This window comes from Eleutherodactylus coqui, chromosome 6 (genome assembly GCF_035609145.1).
Source record: "Eleutherodactylus coqui strain aEleCoq1 chromosome 6, aEleCoq1.hap1, whole genome shotgun sequence".
Lineage (NCBI taxonomy): Eukaryota > Metazoa > Chordata > Amphibia > Anura > Eleutherodactylidae > Eleutherodactylus > Eleutherodactylus coqui.
In genome coordinates, this window is record NC_089842.1 from 207,895,053 (window position 1) to 207,916,159 (window position 21,107).

The 21,107-nt window shown below is 39.3% G+C and overlaps 1 protein-coding gene across 3 annotated transcripts in view; it reads left to right on the top strand.

Annotated features, from left to right (window-relative positions):
- Positions 1–201: 201 nt before the first annotated feature.
- The window catches only part of LOC136631580 (embryonic protein UVS.2-like), a 31,261-nt gene continuing 10,355 nt past the window's right edge, over positions 202–21,107 (top strand). The window contains exons 1-10 of one of the 3 annotated variants that reach the window (XM_066605861.1): positions 202–295; positions 4,504–4,531; positions 6,030–6,074; positions 12,409–12,468; positions 15,190–15,324; positions 15,414–15,531; positions 16,650–16,828; positions 17,293–17,374; positions 17,520–17,647; positions 17,789–17,904. In XM_066605861.1, coding sequence (XP_066461958.1) covers positions 218–295; positions 4,504–4,531; positions 6,030–6,074; positions 12,409–12,468; positions 15,190–15,324; positions 15,414–15,531; positions 16,650–16,828; positions 17,293–17,374; positions 17,520–17,647; positions 17,789–17,904 — 969 coding nt within the window. In that variant the 5' untranslated portion in view covers positions 202–217. Of the gene's footprint in view, positions 296–1,767; positions 1,853–4,503; positions 4,532–6,029; positions 6,075–12,408; positions 12,469–15,189; positions 15,325–15,413; positions 15,532–16,649; positions 16,829–17,292; positions 17,375–17,519; positions 17,648–17,788; positions 17,905–21,107 lie in introns of those variants that run through there. The other 2 variants (XM_066605860.1, XM_066605862.1) reach the window with 2 other exon arrangements.

Consider the following 21,107-nt stretch of genomic DNA (forward strand, 5'->3'; position numbering starts at 1 on the left):
TCACCAGGCTGTTATATCTAAAGATAATTATACACCTTTAACAGGCATAAACCTGCTCTAGGCTCTTGTTTTCACCATTGTAAATATCATTAGTTTTGCTTCGTGATTGGCTAGATTTCTATCATTTGTGAGTATATAAGGCAGTCCTGACATGAAGGTTAACATTAATCTAGGTAAGGGACAAATCCTTCCGATTCAGTAGATATACCTCAACAACATGGGTGAGAAGATTTACCTCCTTCTGCTATTTGTAGCAGAACTTGTGACAAGTGTACCTCTATCTCCAGCATTGCAAGTAAGTTATCCTCTTGTGTCCATATTAGAAAATTATCTCATATGTTCTTCAACTTTTATTAAATTCCCATTTTCTTCTTTGTTCGTTTATTAAACAACATTGTAAATAGAATAGAATAATGTAAATTTTTTTGCCTATAACTCACAGATACACAGGCAGCAAGAAGAGTTTGCCCTTTATTGGCAATGACGAGACATTCAGGATACATGAAACAATATTAAAGCAAATTTTAACATTCTAATTAGAGATGAGCGAACCTACTAATTTCGAGTAATTACTCGATCGAGCACCGCGATTTTCGAGTACTTCCGTACTTGGGTGAAAACATTCGGGGGGCGCCGGGGGGCGGGGGGAGGCGTGGTGGAGCGGGGGGTAGCAGCAGGGAACAGGGGGGAGCCCTCTCTCTCTCCTTCTCCCCCCCACTCCCCGCTGCAACTCCCCACTCACCCACGGCGCCCCCCCCGAATATTTTCCCCCGAGTACGGAAGTACTCGAAAATCGCGGTGCTCGGGCGAAAAAGGGGCGTGGCCGAGTAGGTTCGCTCATCTCTAATTCTAATAACATAATTTTGATGCCGTTGAGATGTGTATATTTGAGTTGTGTTTTATTTCAGATTTAAAAAGGATCTCTAATTCTTTCCTTCACTTTAAGTGAGCAGAATTCCTGGGCTTCATAGCTTCTTTTATCATTGGAAAATCCCAACCATTAAATAACAAGAAAATAGTTTTTACAGTTTAGAGACACTTTTAGTGCTCACAGCCTTTTTGTGAGACAGATTAAAGCTAACTATAAACTTCAGAGAGCTGTCAGCCAGACTGTAGTTTTAATATTTGTAACATTTTATTTAACCATGCCATTGCATAGGTGTGCAAAGATGGCAGACACGGGGAACGTCGTTTCCATGACTTCCTGATGTTTTCAGGTGTTTCACACAACCTCGCCTCAGCGGAGCATTGGTCAGCTTGAAAAATGCTTGAGTCCTCCATTGACTTCAATGGAGTTCGTTACTCGAAACGAGCTCTCGAGCATTACGACAAGTTCGACTTAAGTAACGAGCACCCAAGCATTTAGGTACACGCTCATCTCTAGTAAAAATTAAAAAAAAGACTACAGTGGGAAAGATCATGTCTAAAAAATTTTTTTTGTTCATTTCTTTTTCAGATTTGACATACGTACACAAAATTATCAATATGACATAACATAAAAACTGACCATGGAAATAACTTGCTGAACAAATTGTAGAACATCTTTGTGGCAGTCACCAGGCTGTTATAGATAAAGATAATTATACACCTTTAACAAGCATACACCTGTTCCAGGCTCTTGTTTTCAGGGTTACATTTTATCATTAATTCTGCTATGCGATTGGCTAGATTTCTATCATTTGCGAGTATATAAGGCAGTCCTGACATGAAGGTTAGCATTAATCTAGGTAAGGGACAAATCCTTCCGATACAGCAGATGTACCCCAACAACATGGGTCAGATGATTTACCTCCTTCTCCTGCTATTTGTAGCAGAACTTGTGACAAGTGTACCTCTATCTCCAACATTGCAAGTAAATTAAAGGGGTTGTCTCGCGAAAGCAAGTGGGGTTCAGCACTTCTGTATGGCCATATTAATGCACTTTGTAATGTACATCGTGCATTAAATATGAGCCATACAGAAGTTATTCACTTACCTTCCCTGCGCTGGCGTCCCCGTCTCCATGGCTCCGTCTAACTTCAGCGTCTAATCGCCCGCTTGCGCAGAAGGGTCTTCTGCCTTTGGCTCGCTCTGGCATGAGTGGCGTTCTGGCTCCGCCCCCTTGCACGCGTCATCACATAGCTCCGCCCCATGTCATGTGCCGATTCCAGCCTCCTGATTGGCTGGAATCGGCACACGTGACGGGGCGGAGCTACGCGATGACGCGTGGAAGGGGGCGGAGCCAGAACGCCGCTCGTGCCAGAGCGAGCCGAAGGCAGAAGACCTTTCTGCGCAAGCGCGTCTAATCGGGCAATTAGACGCTGAAGTTAGACGGAGCCATGGAGACGGGGACGCCAGCGCAGGGAAGGTAAGTGAATAACTTCTGTATGGCTCATATTTAATGCACGATGTATATTACAAAGTGCATTAATATGGCCATACAGAAGTGCTTAACCCCACTTGCTTTCGCGAGACAACCCCTTTAACCTCTTGTGTCCATAATAGAAAATGATCTCATATGTTCGTCATGTTTGTAATAAATTTCCATTTCTTCAATAATGACTTATTTGTTGAATAAACAACATTGTAAAAACAATAGAATCATGTGAATTTGTTTGCCTACTATTGACAGATACATGGGCAGCATCTAGAGTTTGCCCTCAGTTGCCAATGTTGAGACATTCAGGATACTTGAAACAGGATGAAAGGAAATTTTAACATTCTTATAACGTAATTTTTCATGCAGTTAAGATGTGTATATTTGAGTTATGTGTTTTATTTGAGTTTTAGAAACTATCTCTAATTCTTTTCTTCGCCTCCAGGGAGCAGAATTCCTGGGTGTCACAGCTTCTTTGTATCTTTAAAAAATCCCAACCATTAAATAAAAAGAGAATAGAATTTACAGTTTAGAAACACTTTTAGTGCTCACACCCTGTATGGTGAGGCAGACTACAGTTGACTTTAATCTTCAGTTAGCTGTCAGCCAGAGTGCATTTTTAATACTTTTAACATTTTATTTATCCATGCCATTGCTTGATTACTAATATAATAACATCTATCATGATGTAATAAAAGTACCAAAAGGGTCGACACAGAGAACTTCATTAGGCCCTTGGCTGTCATGGAAACCTACCAGCACCCCACAATCCTATCCACCCTCTGTGTAATGCCTGAAATGCTGCATTTAATGTTAACAATGGCATTGGAGGGTTAGATGGCCAATATCTACATAGTGGTAGTGCTGTAAATGTATTGAAAATGGCACCAGGGGGTACTCTTATGGATGGCAGGGTGCCATAATGCTGCAGGGTACAAGCAGACAGTCATTCACTCAGACATGCTGCATAATAGAGAATTCTTTAAATTATCTGCGACCATAGTAGAGCATTACAGGATATACTGCATTAATTAGACCGAATGTTCAGCAATGAGTAGTAACTAAAGGCCCATTTACACGAGCAGATAATTGCTCAAAGATCGCTCAAGCAACAGCTTGAAAGACAGCTTTGAGCGATTATTTTGCTTACAAAATAATTGGCATTTAAGTAGTTTCTCAGCTACTTAAATGCCAATTATGTATGCTAATTAAGCCTTCACTGAGTGCATGCTAATTAGCTGTGCTCAGATCCTTTGTTCTTTATGGGGGAAACAATGCTATCAGAACCCCCCCCCCCCTTCCCCACCCCTGGAGAACGACTGATAAAACTGATTGCTAAAATCAAGCTCACTTGATTTTGATGAAGAGCGAAAAGAGCCCCGCACCCATTTACACGCACCGATTATCGCTAAAATGATCGCCGATGAGCGAAGTTTTAGCGGTAATCGTCCAGTGTAAATGGGCCTTAAGACTTGTCACCTGTGTACTCCTTTTCTCTCATGATAACAATATCAGCTATTGTCTACATTGCTCAAAAGAATATCTTCACTGTGAGTTCTGTTTTAAAACTTAAACTATGATCAGAGCTACAAGTCAGTTTAAAAAAGGTGAGCAACACTTCCCTTTATACTGCCTATCTATGTGTAGGCTCAGGCTCCGATTAGTGGAGCAGCAAAAACAGAAAGAAGTCTACTGAATATTGCTAAACTAATCAGCGCTGGCACTGCCGAGGACAAAGAGGGCATTGATCTTCTTCTCCATTTTTAGTCCATCCTTCAGCCTCATGCCCATGTCTTTGTGCTTTCAAACTGAGCTCTCTGTTCCCCTCCCCACACACAAAAAGGGGGCGGTAGGCGGTTTCGCATTAATATGCATCAGAAGGCAGTGGAAGGGGTTTGAAAAAACAGCACTTTTTTTTTTTCCTTGTCTGCTGTTGCAACCCCCTACAAGTTGCTTCCCCAAGCATTGAACATTTGGTACTTCCTGGCAAATATAAGGATTGCAATTCATCAAAATCCACTATTTAATTAGTATCAAAGAAATGTTGGTAGCTAAATTATTTTCCTACATGAACAATTTCTGCATAGATTTGTTTCTATGACACATTTATTCAATGTTGCTGATGATTATATTTATTTCTTCTACAGCTTTCTGTATCTGGCTTAAATGAATATGGTAAGATATCTCTGACTGTTATCTAGGCTATTCCTCCGTGTTCATACTTCTCTTTAGTCTCCCAATATCAGCCTCTGGTATACTGGATTTATAAACGCTTTAAAATAAAAACTTATAAGAGAAAAATATATTCTAAATGATTCATCATAATTAGAGATGAGCGAGCACACTCGAATAAGGCAGTTACTCGAGCGAGCGTCGCTCTTCTTAAGTAACTGCATTCTTGTCCGAGCAGCGAGCAGTCTCGGGGGGCAACGGGGGGTAGCGAGATCTCTCTCACTCTCCCACCCACCACCCACCGCTGACCCCCGCGCCCCCTCCCCCCGCAAGCCTCGGACAAGAATGCAGTTACTCGAAAAGAGCGACGCTTGCTCGAGTAACTGCCTTATCCGAGTGTGCTCACTCATCTCTAACCATAATCTTCTTTAACTTTTATTGATAAATGAGCAGTTTATCTGTAGTGATTTATTATTATGAAATTTTAAAAAAATAGCCAAAAGTAAGTTTAGATCGGAAAATAGGACATTTTCTTTCAAAATATAAGCAAATCTGTTGAATATGCCTTATTAAAATGTGAAGTAGATACATTTCCTTCTTACCTGTCTATTTAATAAGAGTTATTTATTAAAACCGGAGTACCATTTGAGATGTTTGTTAGTCTGCCAGCTAGTGGATTGAAGGCTGAGTTATTTAAGACCTCGCTACTAAATAAGCCAGGTGTCTTCTGGTGTTGTTCAATGACAATTGTCTAAGAAAAAAAAAGTTAAAAAAATTTAGTAAACCAACAACATTCATACTGAATGCTATTTCTATAATATTACTAATTAATGTAATTAGAGTAACATTAAGCCACATTCAAATAACAGATGTTATAGGACCACACTGAGTGTAGAAAGGAAAAAAGCTGTATAAAGATACAGATATGACTAAGCGATAGTGTTACTGTAGTGTTAAATTTCCATTAAATGTTTGTGGCCTTTGGAACACATTCAAGTAATTTGCTCACATAATTGCTGGTGCACAACAGTATCTACAGCTGTCAAAAGCTGAAAAACCACATGCTCCCATGGCACTCCCATGCATGGATCATGGAGCATGGCTCTAGTCAAAATTATCAAAATGAAGTTAATATAACCTTCATGATCTTAGTAAAGTTAATTGACATGAAGAGTTTTCAGGTCCATTAAATTAACACTGTGGCATCTAGCAGCAGAAATATTGCATCCAAAGTTTTTTTTTTATTGTGGAACATGGTTGGATTCTGTGAAAGTGCTAATTACAGCTGCCACATCGCTAATACTGTATTTATAGGACAGAGTAAATATTTCACCTACCGGTACCTCAAAATCCTATCACATCATACCATATTTCACATTCCCCAAAACGTTTTGCCACTAAACCTATGGATTTCAGAATTTATGTTCTTTCACAGAAGAAACATTAGGAAATCTGCAGTTATAGTTTTAATCATCAATATACTTTTTATTTACTTAAACAGAAAAGTCATTCGATGGGATCAAGAAAATTGCAAGGCCTGACTCAGGTAATATTAAATCACATTTAATGCAGGGGAACATATCAAATATACCTTTCAAAAATGCATTTTCTAACTTTTTTTTTTTGCTCTAAGTTAAAAAAGTAGGACTTGTTCATTTACATTGTTATGCAGTAGTAAAATTGCACAACCTTGTACTTTGCATAAAGTATAAGAGATTTTAAGGGTGGGCACTAAAGATGAGCGAACACCAAAATGTTCGGGTTCGCGTTATTCGAAACGAACTTCCCGCGATGTTCGGGTGTTCGTTTCGAATAACGAACCCCATTGAAGTCAATGGGCGACCGGAACATTTTTGTATTTCGCCGATGCTCGCTAAGGTTTTCATGTGTGAAAATCTTGGCAATTCAAGAAAATGATGGGAACGACACAGCAAGTTCTCCTCTGCCACAGCTGTAACAGCTGTGGCAGAGAAGAACGATGTTAGCCCATTGAATTCAATGGAGCCGTCAATACAGCCGACTCCACTGAATGCAATGGGCTGCCGGCGATCGCGGGATGAATTGTCGGAAAGGGGTTAACTATATAAGCCCTTTCCTGCAATTCATCCAGAAATGTGTAAAAATAAAAAATATATATATACTCACCTGGTGCCGACAGACGGAGTTCAGCGCGGCAGGCTGCAGTTCTCCTGAACTGCTCTGAACAGCTGTTAGTAGTATTCAGCAGCCGGGGATTTAAAATCCCCGCCTGCTGAATAAGATGTCTCTGAATGGTCACAGCCTGACCAATCAGAGGCCAGCCCTCACTCACACCCATTCATGAATTCATGAATGGGTGTGAGTGAGGGCTGGCCTCTGATTGGTCAGGCTGTGACCATTCAGAGGCATCTTATTCAGCAGGCGGGGATTTTAAATCCCCGGCTGCTGAATACTACTCACAGCTGTTCAGAGCAGTTCAGGAGAACTGCAGCCTGCCGCGCTGAACTCCGTCTGTCGGCACCAGGTGAGTATATATATATTTTTTATTTTTACACATTTCTGGATGAATTGCAGGAAAGGGCTTATATATTTAACCCCTTTCCGACAATTCATCCCGCGATCGCCGGCAGCCCATTGCATTCAGTGGAGTCGGCTGTATTGCCGGTTCCATTGAATTCAATGGGCAAACATCGTTCTTCTCTGTCACAGCTGTTACAGCTGTGGAAGAGAAGAAGGATTTGTCTTCTATATGTTCTCAATGGGGTTGGCGCTGCTGCCGCCGGCCCCATTGAGCGCATATAGACGAACATCCGAACATCGTGTGGTGTTCGTTACGAATAACGAACATCCCGAACACCCTAATATTCGCCCGAGCATCAAGCTCGGACGAGTACGTTCGCTCATCTCTAGTGGGCACCCTTAAAGTGTAACAACTTAGAAAATTATATTAATGGTTAACAACAGCTGAAAATAAGAAATAAGAGATAGAAAAGAGAAAGAGAGACTAGCAAAGCAAAAGCCTTGCAGTCGACAATTATGGGTCAACTGAGTTATTCATGGGTCCCAGATGTTAAGGCAATAAGCAGGCAGTACTGTGCACTATGGAAACTGGAGAATTTATGATGTACCAAGGCTCCCACAGGTCTCCAATTAAATGAGTTTGGAATATGGTGTATGTCAGGCTGTATGCACAGTACCAAAATTGTATAACACATTTTTGTAAATGACCTGGAGGAGGGAATTGAGGGGAGACTCATCAAATTTGCAGATGACACAAAGCTAGGAGGGATAGCTAATACAAGAGAAAAAAGAGAGAGGATTTAAAAAGATCTCAACAAGCTTGAACAGTGGACAGCGACTAACAGAATGATATTGAAATGCAAGGTCCTTCACTGGGTAAGAAAAATGAAAGAAAAAACACACTTGCAGAATGAAGGAATTGAGGTAAGCAACAGCACAGACTGAACATGAGTCAACAGTGTGATGCAGCAGCAAAAAAGGCAAACATAATTCTTGGATATATTAAGAGAAGCATAGAGTCTAGATCAAATGAAGTAACTATTCCCCTCTAGTCTTCTTTAGTCAGACCTCAACTGGAATACTGGGTCCAGTTCTAGAAACCACAATTTAAAAATGACATCAACAAACTGGAACAAGTTCAGAGAAGAGTTACCAAGATGGTGAATGGTCTGCAAATCATCTCCTATGAGGAACGGTTAAAGGATCTGGGAATGTTTAGCTTGCAAAAAGGAAGGCGGAGAGGAGACTTAATAGCTGTTTACAGATATCTGAAGGGTTTTCTGAGACACAGATTAGATATTAGAAAAAAGCTTTTTGCTAGTGAGAGTGATCAATGAGTGGAACAGATTGCCACAGAAAGTGGTAAGTTGTCCTTCAATTGAAGTTTTCAAACAGAGGCTTGACAGACACCTGTCTGGGATTATTTAGTGAATCCTGCATTGAACAGCGATTTGGACCCAATGACCCTGGAGGTCACTTACAACTGTACCATTCTATGATTGACATTGTAGGTCTAACAAATTGTCACACAACAGGTGTGGACCCAGTGTGCAACTGATCATTTTGACTGGGGACTTCTCCTGAGCCAGCACCTAAGGGTACCCTTTTTTTTCTATTTAACCCATTAATGTTGGATATAGTCTTTGCTACAAGGATACCTTGGCCATTACCACATGACTAGGCTCAGTGCCATGGCAAATGACTCAAACAGGTCAGAGACACCTTAGGGTGGTATCAGAGAGACAGGCATATACATAGTCAAGAGCACTGTATGAGGTTAGAGCAGGTGGGGTTCATGCATAAATGGAGAGACAGGAAGGGAAGTTCAGTTAGTAATCAGGCAAAATAAGGCCAAATAACTAGCTAATATCAGGACAAGAGAAAACTGGAAAGCCAATTGAACAGGACAAGTCAAAAACAGGAATCAAGCAGGCATCAATTACACACGGGATCAAGCAGAACCTATTGTTCAGTCACCCTCCAGTGGGGAGGGTGCCTTAAATACACCTAGGACTATTTGGATTGGTTGTGGATGAAAAAGTTGGGTGCGCACGCTGGCCCTTGAAGAGGTGGGTCGTACATGTGAAGGCAACCTATGGACAGGCCTGACAGCAGAAGCTAGAGTGCAGCATCTTTCACATAGTGGGGACAACAGATACTGTTGGCCACAGCCAGCAGATGAGGAGAGTGAAAAGAAACACCTCTGGCCGCAGCTGGTAGCCATCACAGTACCCCCCTCCCATAGTTCACTCTGCTCTTTGGTGTGAAAGTAAGAAGATGTTTCTTTATGAAAGATGGAGCATTTGATGGCTCACAGGACCTTTCTTCAAGACTGAAGCCCCTCTTATGCAGCAGGAACACCTGGAACAGGTTGTGGTAATGAAAAACAGCTGGTTTTTGGTGAGTGGACTTGTCCTTGGCACAGATCTACCATTTTGTGACAAACACATGAACATATTTCTTACCAATAATAATGTTAAATAATCCACTGGATCTTTTGTACCCCTGAATAATCAACTTCAGGCCAGAATCCATTTTTGCTCTCCATAGAAGTAAAAATCTCACCGGAAAGAATATCCCTAACTTTCATGGGATCACAGGAACAATACCCGTCAGAAGAATTAAAGGATTTGCAGAGAATATCCGCTATGACGTTCTAATTTGCAGGACGGAACTGCAGGAGGAAGTTGAAGGAGATGAAGAAGAGGGACCATTTTGCTTATCGAGGGTTCAGGTGCTGAGCAAATTGAAGATATACCAGACTCTTCTGATCAGTGTAAATGGTGCCTGTATATTTGACTCCCTTGCTAGATACCTCTATTCCTCAAGGGCATTTTTGGGGGTTGAGAAGTTCCAGATTTTCCAACTGAGTGATATCTCTCTGCAACTGAAAAAGGCTTAGAGAAGAAACACAGATCTAACCTCTACCTTGAGGCCCCTTTTGAAAAAAGATAACTTTTACTCCCATGGAAGTGGCATCAACTATGAGATAAAAAGGTTTGGTAACACCTGGAAGATATAGTACTGACACTGACAAAAAAAGGCCTGCTACAATTCCAGGAAAGCTGATTTGTCTAACGGAGACCAATTATTGTCATTCTTGGCTAAGGCGGAAATGGGTGCTGTGAGAGTCGAGAAATGCAAAATAAATTGTCCATAGTAGTTGGAAAGACCCAAAAAATACAGAATCACTCTCAGCTTGGAAATGAGATCAGTTGAGTACTGTGAGCAATTTATCTGGATCCATCTGAAAACCATGCTCAGAAATAATGTACTCTAGAAATGGTAGGCTGCATTTCTCAAATAGACATTTCTCCACCTCGGCATAAAGTCCATTTACTCTCAATTGTTGCATGACTATATGCATTTGTCTCCCATAAACAGTCAGATATTGAGAGAAATTCAGGATGTTGTCTAGATGTATAGTGCCATACAGACATACAACAAATCCTGAAAGATATTATGCTGGCATGTTACAGAGACTATAGTGCATGGTGAGATACGCGTAGGGGCCATCTCAAGTATTAAAGGCCTTAGGATAAGGGAGGAAATATTGTAATAATGGACAAACTTGATTATCAAATCATGACAGCGAGACTACTCGAAAATAAAGAAAACTACCGTATTTTGAGATATGATCCCACGGTTGATTATGTGAAAAAACACTATCACAATTGTGACATTTTATGCTTTAACTAAACTGCACAAAAGAGTGACCTTCAATCCCAGTTCGCCAATTGTTTCTGGCAATGATTATTTGACTTCCCATGCCAGCGTGTATGTTGATTCCATTCTTCACCCCTTTGTGGCAGCTCTTCCCTCCTATCTACACGGTACTAGGGATACGATCAGAAGGTTCCAAGACATTGTTATGAAAGAAGAAATGATTTTGATTACCATAAATCTGGAAAGTATTTACAGCAATATCAATCATGAATTGAGCCCAAGAGTTGTAGATTATTTTCTTTCAACTAGAGGTGTTCACTTTAGTGCACATAGTGAGTTTGTTTTGGAGTTAATTTAGTTCATTCTACATCACAATTATTTTCTTTTTGATAATGCTATCTTTCTTCACTTGGTTGGGAATAAAATGGGCACGGCTTGGGCACCTACATATGCAAATCTTTTTTATCAGGGTGGAGCAAATGTACTGTGGTCTTTATGGATGAATAGGAGGGCCCTTCTGATCATATTTAATCTTGGGGAGCTACATTGATTGTATTTTGGTCTTTTGGCAGGGGACAGGGCCTCTTTTGAAAGTATTGTTATTTAAAGGATGCAACAAAGCTATCAGTATGAAATTTACATATCAATATCATGAGTCGCATATTCAATTTCTTGATATCAATATCAGATTGGTTAGTGAAGGTAGAATCCAGATGGACATTTTCCATAAGGACACTGCTACTAACAGTCTTTTACACTGGCAAAGCTGGCATCTGCCAACATCAAGAAAAAGCATACCAACTGCTTAGTATTTGAGCGCGAGGAGAAATTGTTCAGACTTGTCCTCTTTCAAATCAGAGTGTGATACTCGTTATCAAAAACCTTGGGACTCAACTAGGTTTTGCCTTTGGGGCATTTATTTAAATGTCTATTTTTGGCATTCAATACTATTGAGTATTAAAACGCTGAGATGTGCTTTCTCTTTAGTTAGAGGAATGGGGATATATATATATATAATTTGCATAATTGATATCTCTAAATTGTTTTCACATAATCATATATCTGGCTGTTGGCCTTTATGCTGCTATGACTGTGAACCAGTAAGTAATAGAGAGGGGTATAATTAATTTAGTCACATTAAAAATGAGTGTGAATGCTCTGTGATATCACACTAGCTACTATTAACTCCTTAAGGACACAGCCCTTTTTTCAAATTTTAGCTTCTCCTCTCCATTGTCAAGATAGGCCACAACTAAATAGGCAGAAATATGGTAGCCCTGGGGGTTTTCATAAGGCTCCCAGCTGTCGTTACAACCAAATGACACCTTGCAATCTCATCATGGCTCTTGGAAGGCAGGGAAGAAAATTGAAAATAGAAAAAAAAAATCTCTGGTCTCGAGCAAGTTAAAGTGACCCTCCAATATGCTGCTCATTAATTAGAAGAAAAAAAACATGTACAATACTTACTGTGTGTCATAGAGGTGCCTTGGCAACCGCAATACCCATTATATATTTGCGCTTCTCCACACTGGGTCTGAAGATTGGGCATGTAAGTAACATTTTTGGGACACTTTAACCATAACAATTGATATTACCATTAGTAAATATACTTTAGTTGAGTGATACCATTATAACTGTGACATTATGAATTGTGGCACTGAAGATATTACCAGAAAAAGTTATGCACTATGTTATATACATCATCTTATTTATAGACATAAAGGAAGCAGAAGAACCCGAAGGAATCTTTAGCAAGATAATCAAGGCAAACAAAGGTAACAGCTTATTCATAGAGTTTACATTATGAACCTACTGTAGTTCTCAATTTACTTATTTAGGTGGTTGTCTGCTCACAGAAAAAAGAAGTTTCATTATTTCTATTGTCAAAACTGTAGCCACACACCCATAAGAGTTAATTTTACATTTGTGTTTGAACATCTCTCTGCCATTCGAGAGGTTATATCTGGTGCTTATTGTAAAAACATTACATTCTGTCTTCCATTCACACTTTCTGTGTAGTTGTGATCCTTCAGAACTAATGAGTTCAGATTATGGGCGAGGAACACAACTGGACATGGTGACCCTGTACTTGAAGAAATGGCTGTCCAGAGTGTTCCTCTAAGAGAGCAGGGCTAAGTGGAGAGTAACCCATGTGATCGGCAGATGGAACAACATGCTGTTGCAAGTAATTGCAAAGGCTTCCCTCGTGGTGCTTTTCCATGCATACAATGGATTCCATAGACCTTTTGCTGTTACCTTTGTGTTCTTTCTCATATCTTTCCTAATTGCTCCTTGTACTCTTGGAGTGATATTAACAGGATGACAACTCAGAGGTAAAGTTCAGAATTTTCTCTACTTGTAGAAAATTTGACAAACCATTGAATAATATGTGTCCGGGTATTTTGTGATGTTTTTGTGACTGTTTGCAATTTCATGTTTATCTATGACATATTGCTTTTAATGGATTTCTCAGTAACCAAGCTTCATATTCCTTTACTTTATGGGCAAAATACCTGTAATACCCAAACTTCCGATTTCTTCTCTTTAAGTGAAATACCTTTTGCCAATTAGCTTTTGGAGAAGGCATTAACACAAACGTTTGCTTACTTTTCCTACATCCACTGCTATTTAATGAGCTCAATTACACATATGAAGAGTACAACCATTTGTGTTAATAGTTTAGTTAGCTTGTTTGTGTGTTATTGGGGCTTAGATAACACTCAGACTACAAAGTTTAAATAATTAATGCAGAAATACAAAGTAATTCTAAAATGTTAATTTACTTTTTTATTTCAACTTCACAGTTGTGTAACTTTGACTCTCTTTGTAAATACATTGCTTTTTGCATTATTCATCTACTAATCCTTTGCTGTAGCCTGCATTATTGCCCATAGTAAGAACAATTTTGCTCATTAAGTTAAGAATATTGCCAGACGCACATTTTACAGGGTCAATGGGTTCCTATAATGCAGAGGAATTAATTTGTCCCCATATTATGTATATGTACCAATTACTGTACACTTCCTACTGTACACCAATGTCCACACCTCACAGACTTCAAATCTCTAAAGAAATTATGCTAACGATCAGCTTTGAATCCTGCAGATTTAAACAGCTATGAAGCATATTAAAGAGTGACTGTACTTTTAAGAAACTTTAGATATGTTATAGTGACAAGTCTAAAGTTTTGATTACTGGGGTATAGGTGCTAAGACCCCCACCAATAAAAGAAATAGTGTCAGAAGGGCTCCCCAGAGTGCCACATCCCTTCAGCTGAGATCGTTATTTGTCGGCTTTATATAGGCAAAAGAAGATAGTTGCATAAAAGTCTATGCATCTGTCTTCAGCTGTTGAGAAGAGCTTAAAAGGAATAGTTACAGATAAAGGGGCACAGCCACATCCTTTCAGCTATCTGTTGGAGTCTTGGCACTGATCCAAACTTTTAACATATAGCTATGATGCATCAAAAGTTTTTTCTAAAAGTGCAGTTACTCTACAAAGGCTGGCCTTCCAATGTGTACAGAGTCAAGGTAGAAAAAAAGAAATCCGCTATCTCCACATGCCACCAGGGAAGACGTCTTCATATAATCAATATTTTGTTCTAAAATGCTGTACAACGCGTCATGACGCCAGTAGTCTCATCAAAACATAACCGGTTAGATACGCCTATCACGTGACCAATACGTCAAGACGCTCCCGGAAATGAAGCGGACATGGAACGCTGCTGCTACTACATGTAAGTGTATCACTATAAAAAAGAGATCGATTTTATTGTAATATGTACTTGATAAAGTCGCCGTTCTTAGCGACGAAACGCTTTGTACAGCATTTTAGAATAAAATATTGATTATATGAAGACTTCTTCCCTGGTGACATGTGCAGATAGCGCGGGCGGATTTCTTTTTTCTACCTTGACTATTTATTGTGTGGCTCCAACTTGAAGGTTGGACACAGAAGCCGACAGTCTACTCTACACACCTAAGGACGCACCAGAATTTCTGTGAGATGGTATTGTGATCTTATAAGCCCACTTGGATTTGGAGGTATTAGTGGGGCCCCTATTAAGGGGTTTTCACTAAACAGCGGGTGAGTTCCATTTTCATTAATCCAGTTTCATTTTCATTTATTTGCTAATATTCCATATGCCTATAGAAGCGCCTCCCTGATGTATTATATTCCAATGTGTACAGGCATTTTTAATCACCATCATATTTTACATTCACTCTAAAAATATGGAAAAACATTACTCTAAAACACATAATGGAATAGGATGTAAAGCAGCACTTTATAAGTTGGTTGCTCCATTATAAAGTCTATATAATTGTTCATAAGTTGAAGTTAAAGTTCAACCATTGTCTCATATTTCTGTGTTGCCCATAACTGTGAAAGACTTCATAACATCACACTGTAGATTAGACATCTGCTTGACATGAATGTCTGTCATATAAGATCCATACAGATATAGCATTTATAATGGCTTAATCTTTTTACTGTAGGAAACACCATGCCTGTACGTGATGGCGACATCATGATAACACCTGGACGCAGTGCTATCAACTGTACAAAATGCTTGTGGCCCAAATCTGCAGATGGGACGGTCAATGTGCCCTACAATCTTTCATCTGATTACAGTGAGGTTTTCTTAAACATTTAATACCTCAGTTGGCCATGCTAATTGTCCAACAATGCATTCATCATATACATATTCTTTTACCTCCAGATGATTGGCAACACTATTTGTTCAAAATAGCTATGGCTGAATATGAATCACTTACCTGTATAAGGTTTGTGAATTGGACAGACCAAAAGGACTATATCAACATTGTCTCTGGACGAGGGTAGGTTCTATTATTCAGCCTTGATCAAGTTTGGTTGACAAAAGCTTATACTAGTTTATGCATTATGTTATAATCTTATTTAAAACCCTCTCACTTGACAAAGAGACACTGCACATATAAATACTGACCTAGATTTTGTCATTAGAAGAAAAAAACAATCAATACTTACTTATTCCTCCTCAAACAGCCTTATCACATCTGCTTCTGGCTCCTCCAGTTTCCTGGGTCACATCACCTCCATCCGGCCAGAGCCTCTTCTTCCTGTTTTGGAGATTCCATTACCTGCAGTTCACTTCCTGCAGGGCAGTGAATGCCGAAACATCGTCAGCCTGCGTTAGCGCGCATGTGCGATATCTCACCGCTAGTGTTTCATATAGTGTATGAAACACTAGCAGCAAGACATTGTGCAGGCACAGTCATGCTAAAGCAAGCTTCTGAGGATTCAGCATTCCCTGCTAGGCAGTGAATGCTACGTCACTAGTGACGTAGCATACATTGCCCAGCAGGAAGCAGAATGACGGCAATGTACATTTCGTCACAGGAAAAAGGGAATCCAGTTGGTTTGCGGTGACATGACCTTGGGGACTTGAAGAACCAGGAGAAGATCAGTGAGGTAAAGATCTGGTAAAAAGACTGCCTGGGGATGAATAGGTAAGTGTATAATTTTTTTTTGCTTATGACAGAACCCCTTTAATTATAATAAAATATGTGTGTCTTTTTAATCAAAAGGACCTCCTGTCCCAGAACAAAATTTTATTCTGGGACCAGAGGGGGCAGTTATTTTAATGTAATTTTTTTTGTACTGATGCTCCTCCGATCTGCTGGTTCAGGGCCCTGTTATCAGCCATCCAAGATGGTCCATGCAATCTTAATACTACCTAATCCCCATAGTGCATTAGTAATGTTAGACTACCAATGCACTAGACCTGCTCTTTGTTTGGGCAGCGCTGCTCATTTGATCACTTCAGCTAATTAGACAGGCGTGCACAGTGTGCATTAGATAGTTAAAAAATTATTATGACCATCTTGCACAGCTGAAAACATAACCTGGAACCAGCAGACTGGAGGAACCTTGACAGAAGTACCATTATAAAGCCTTATTTTGTTTATATATTCAGGTGTGCAGGATATGTGGGACGCGTTGGTGGAGGTCAGTCAGTTTCAGTAAGTACAGCTGGTTGCATAAATTTTGGAATTATACAACATGAGCTAAACCATGCCCTGGGGTTCTACCATGAACATATGAGGAGTGACCGTGATGACTATGTCAACATCATGTACCAGTATATATCACCAGGTAATGTATAATATATATATTTGAAGTTGTTGTCATTACAATAATCGGTCTAAGGTCTCTTTTACATGAGTACTGTGGGTGCACATGAGAGGTATGCACAGATTGCACTTCTATAGGAATCAATGGGTTCCTATAGAAGTGATCACATGAATGATTGTTAGTCACACTAACTGTGCACACCCAACAAAGATAGGCATGCAATTGCAGGTCGCATGTAAGCTCTGTGGTGAACGCAAAGATACGACCTGTCCTATCTTTGGTGCATGCTTTCCATAGACTCCTATGGGAGCTGGAAAGCATGCACGCTGCAACTCGGATCGTGTGAACGGGCAAGGTCAAGTAGCTTAAATTAACCCATTCACGCGATCTTTAGAGCAGTATAGCCACAATCTTTTTGCGCGGCTATACTGCGCGCAGACAGTGCTCGTGTGAAAGAAGCCTAATAAAGATGCCTTATCTTATAGGTGACACACCAAATTTTGATAAAATAGACACCAATAACCTAGGTCTGGAGTATGACTACGGATCAGTAATGCATTATGACAAGTAAGTTCATTGATTATTGACAACCATACTAATATGGTTACTAAAAACCCCAAACAATTATATAAATCTGTAATATTCTGTCCTATTTTTCTATCATAATCTCATGTTTCTACCTTGTTTTTGCCTTCTGTACTGTATCTGACAGGTGGTCATTCAGTAACACTTCAGGACAACCCACTATTGTACCCAAACCTGACCCAAATGTCGAAATTGGACAAAGATATGGAATGAGTGTTCTAGATGTTTCCAAGATCAACAAATTGTATCAATGTGGTAAGTTTTTGCAGGTGTATACTGAAGTATTCAAAAAGTTGTAGCTAAAAATTATCACATCTCTACAGCAGCCATAATGGACCAATAAGGATATTTTCCTTACATACACACATTCAATGTATACATTATTTTATCTTTTAGATGTCTGTTCTAATTTACTTTACAATAACAATGGAACTCTGACTTCAGCCAATTACCCATCAGCCTACTCCAATAATGCCAACTGTGTTTGGCTGATCAGAACACAATCAAATCAGGTAAAGTAATGAAGACGCAGAACTACTGATATAGAAACAAAGTGCTTTCTTTTTAACATTGAACCATTTTCTCTATCAAAATTCAATGTCTATTACACAGTGCTACAAAAAAGTATTTTTCCCTCACTCAATTTCTTCTATTTCAGCAAATTTGTCGAATGTAAATGCCTCAGATCATCCATCCAACTAATTTTAGTATATGATTAAGGCAACAAGAATAAACACAAAAAGCAGCTTTTAAATAATCATGCTATCCATTCAAGATAAAGATGTATGCAGAACCTATATCAGCCATATGAAAAAATATTTGCCCCTCAAGACCTAATTACTGGTTGTGCCACTCTTGGTAGTAACAGTTGCCATTAATTGTTTGTAATAACTTCTGATGAGTCTTTTGAACTGCTGTTGAGGAATTTTGGCCCACTTTTTTTGCACAATTTTTTGAATTTTGATACAAAATGGAAATTCTGGAAATACTGAAATCTAGGTGGAAAGTAGCCAATAGTAGCTTACCCACACAAGACACTATCCTGAAATCTCAGTTGCATTGTTCAGCCACCAATAGATCCAAATCCAAAACACAAGATTTCCTCCAGCACTCATATAAAGTTAAAAACAAAACTTTTAGTTTAGCCTCTTTAAAAATATCCTTGTATAAGCAGATGTAAAATAAGGATAATGCTTTTTACATGTTGCAAGCCTTACAGAGGAAGAGTCCATTTTGTTTTTAATTTCATATGAGTGCTGGAAGAAAGATAGTGTTTTGGAACAGCTAAGTAATGGCAGCCAGTACATTTTATTTGCCACTCTGGACCCTCTTCTTTATCATGTTCAGCCATCAGTCTGCTGCTGTATTTACATGCATCCCTTCCGCAGTAAACACAGCAGCAGACTGTTACCTACAATTTCCATCATTCAAAAAGTTGTTCTCCAGAACAGCTCTGTAGCTCCACCCAGAGCTCATAGGTCCTACAAGTGACTAGCATCAGCCTCCCACCCACTGAGAATGCCAGAGGAAGCCTACTTAAGCAGGCAGACAGGATCTTCCAGCACACTAAACTGCACATGAGCAATGTAGCACAATACTATTCCTTTCCTCCCATCCTGCACTGGTCATAGCAGTAAGTTGGAGGCTATAGACAGGGAGAAAGTAGCAAATGCAGACATGATATCAGAGAAAGTGGAGATATTTTTCTGGCGGACGGTCACATGACATGGATAGAAGATGAAGAAAATAGCTAGACCAAGTACAGTCGACTACACTGCAATTATTACAAAATGACTTTAGATGAGTGAGCACGCTCGGTTAAGGCAGTTACTCGAGCAAGCATTGCTCTTCGTCCGAGCAGGCTCGGGGGGAGGGGGAGGAGCGGAGGGGACTGGTGGGGAGAGTGAGAGAGATGTCTCTCTCTCTCCCCCCACTACTCCCGCCGCCCACCCGAGCCTGCTCAGACAAGAATGCAATTATTCATGAAGAGTGATGCTCACTCTAGTAACTGCCTTATCGAAGCATGCTCGCTCATCTCTAAAAATGACTTATTCTGCTAATATACATTAGATTTTAAAATGCTAGTTTGTGCCTGGAATACACCTTTAACCCCTTGAGTGGCGGGTTTCTTACTACCCTGTCAGACCCACCAGGGCAGGTTTTTTAAATGGGCCAATCATTTAATTTCAACTAATTTTCCAGTCGCGTTCCAAGAGCCATAGCTTTTTCATTTTTCCATTGACACAGCCATATGAGGACTTGTTTTTTGGGGGACAAGTTGTACTTTTTGATGGCATCATTTTTGGGAATATATAATGTATTGCATAACTTTTGTAAAAAAAAATTTGTAGGGAGATGGGGGATGAAAAAGAAATCCTGCCATTTATTTTTTCGATTTCATTTTTACGGCATTCAGTGTGCACAATAAATAATGTGATAATGTTATTCTCTGAGTCAGCAGTGTACGATTCCAGCGATATGAAGTTTATACAGTTTTTTTATGTTTGCTATTTTTGTACATTTAAAACATTTTTTTTTCTTAAAGGTTTGCTTTTGTGTCGCCACATTCCAAGAGCCGTGTTCATTTTATTTTTCCTTTGCCAGAGCTCTAGAAGGCCTTGTTTTTTGCAGGATAAACTCTAGTCTACAGTTATCAAATTTTGGGGAAAATTTTGATCGCTTTTTATTCCATTTTTTCTAGTGGCAATATTAACAAAATCTGTAATTCTGGCATGTTTTTTATTTTTCACTGCATTCTCTGAGCAGTATAAATGTATTAAAGTAATTATGCAGGCCAGTACGATTATGCCAATACCAAATTGTAATAGTTTTTCTTTTCTTTTTCATGACTTTTTCACACTTAAAAAAAAAAAAAAAAAAAGGAATACAAGTTTAAATCGCCTCCTTTTGCCATATGCATAATTAAAAAATCTAAATCATAAAAGAAAAATACATATTTGGTATCGCCGCATCTATAAATGTCCGATCTATCAAAGTAGTGCATTATTTACCCCGCATGGTGAACGTAGTCCGAAAAAAAAATAAAGAACGCCACAAATGCACTTTTTCAGTCACCCTGTCTCCCAGAAAAAATGCAATAAAAAGCGAACACAAAGTCGTATGTATTCCAAAATGGTACCAACGTTAACTACAGGACGTCCTGCAAAAAATGAGCCCTTGCTCAAGTATGTCTATGGAAAAATTAAAAAGTTATTGCGCACTGAAAATGCAGCAGAAAATAATAATAATTAATTAAAAAATTAAATGTCTGAAAAAAATACAAGTGCTACAGCAAAAAAAACTATACAAGTTTGGTATCGTAGTAATCGTACTGACCCATAGAATAAAGTTATCATGTCGTTTTTGTTGCAGTTTGTGCATCATAGAAACAAAACGCACTGAAAGTTGGTGGAATGTCATGTTTCTTTCATTTTACTCCACTTAGAATTTTGTAAAAGTTTTTCAGTACGCTATATAGTACTTTAAATAGCACCATTGAAAAACACAACTCTTTCCACAAAAAACAAGCCCTCATACAGCGACGTCAATGGATAAATAAAGGAGTTATGATTTTTTAAATGGGGGGAGGAAAAAAGAAATAGGGAAAAGAGAAAAAAAAGGGGCTGTGTCATTAAGGGGTTACATAATGCACTAACTTCCTTCTCTGGGTCATTACGATGCAGGGATACCACATGTGTAATTTTATTTTTAATTT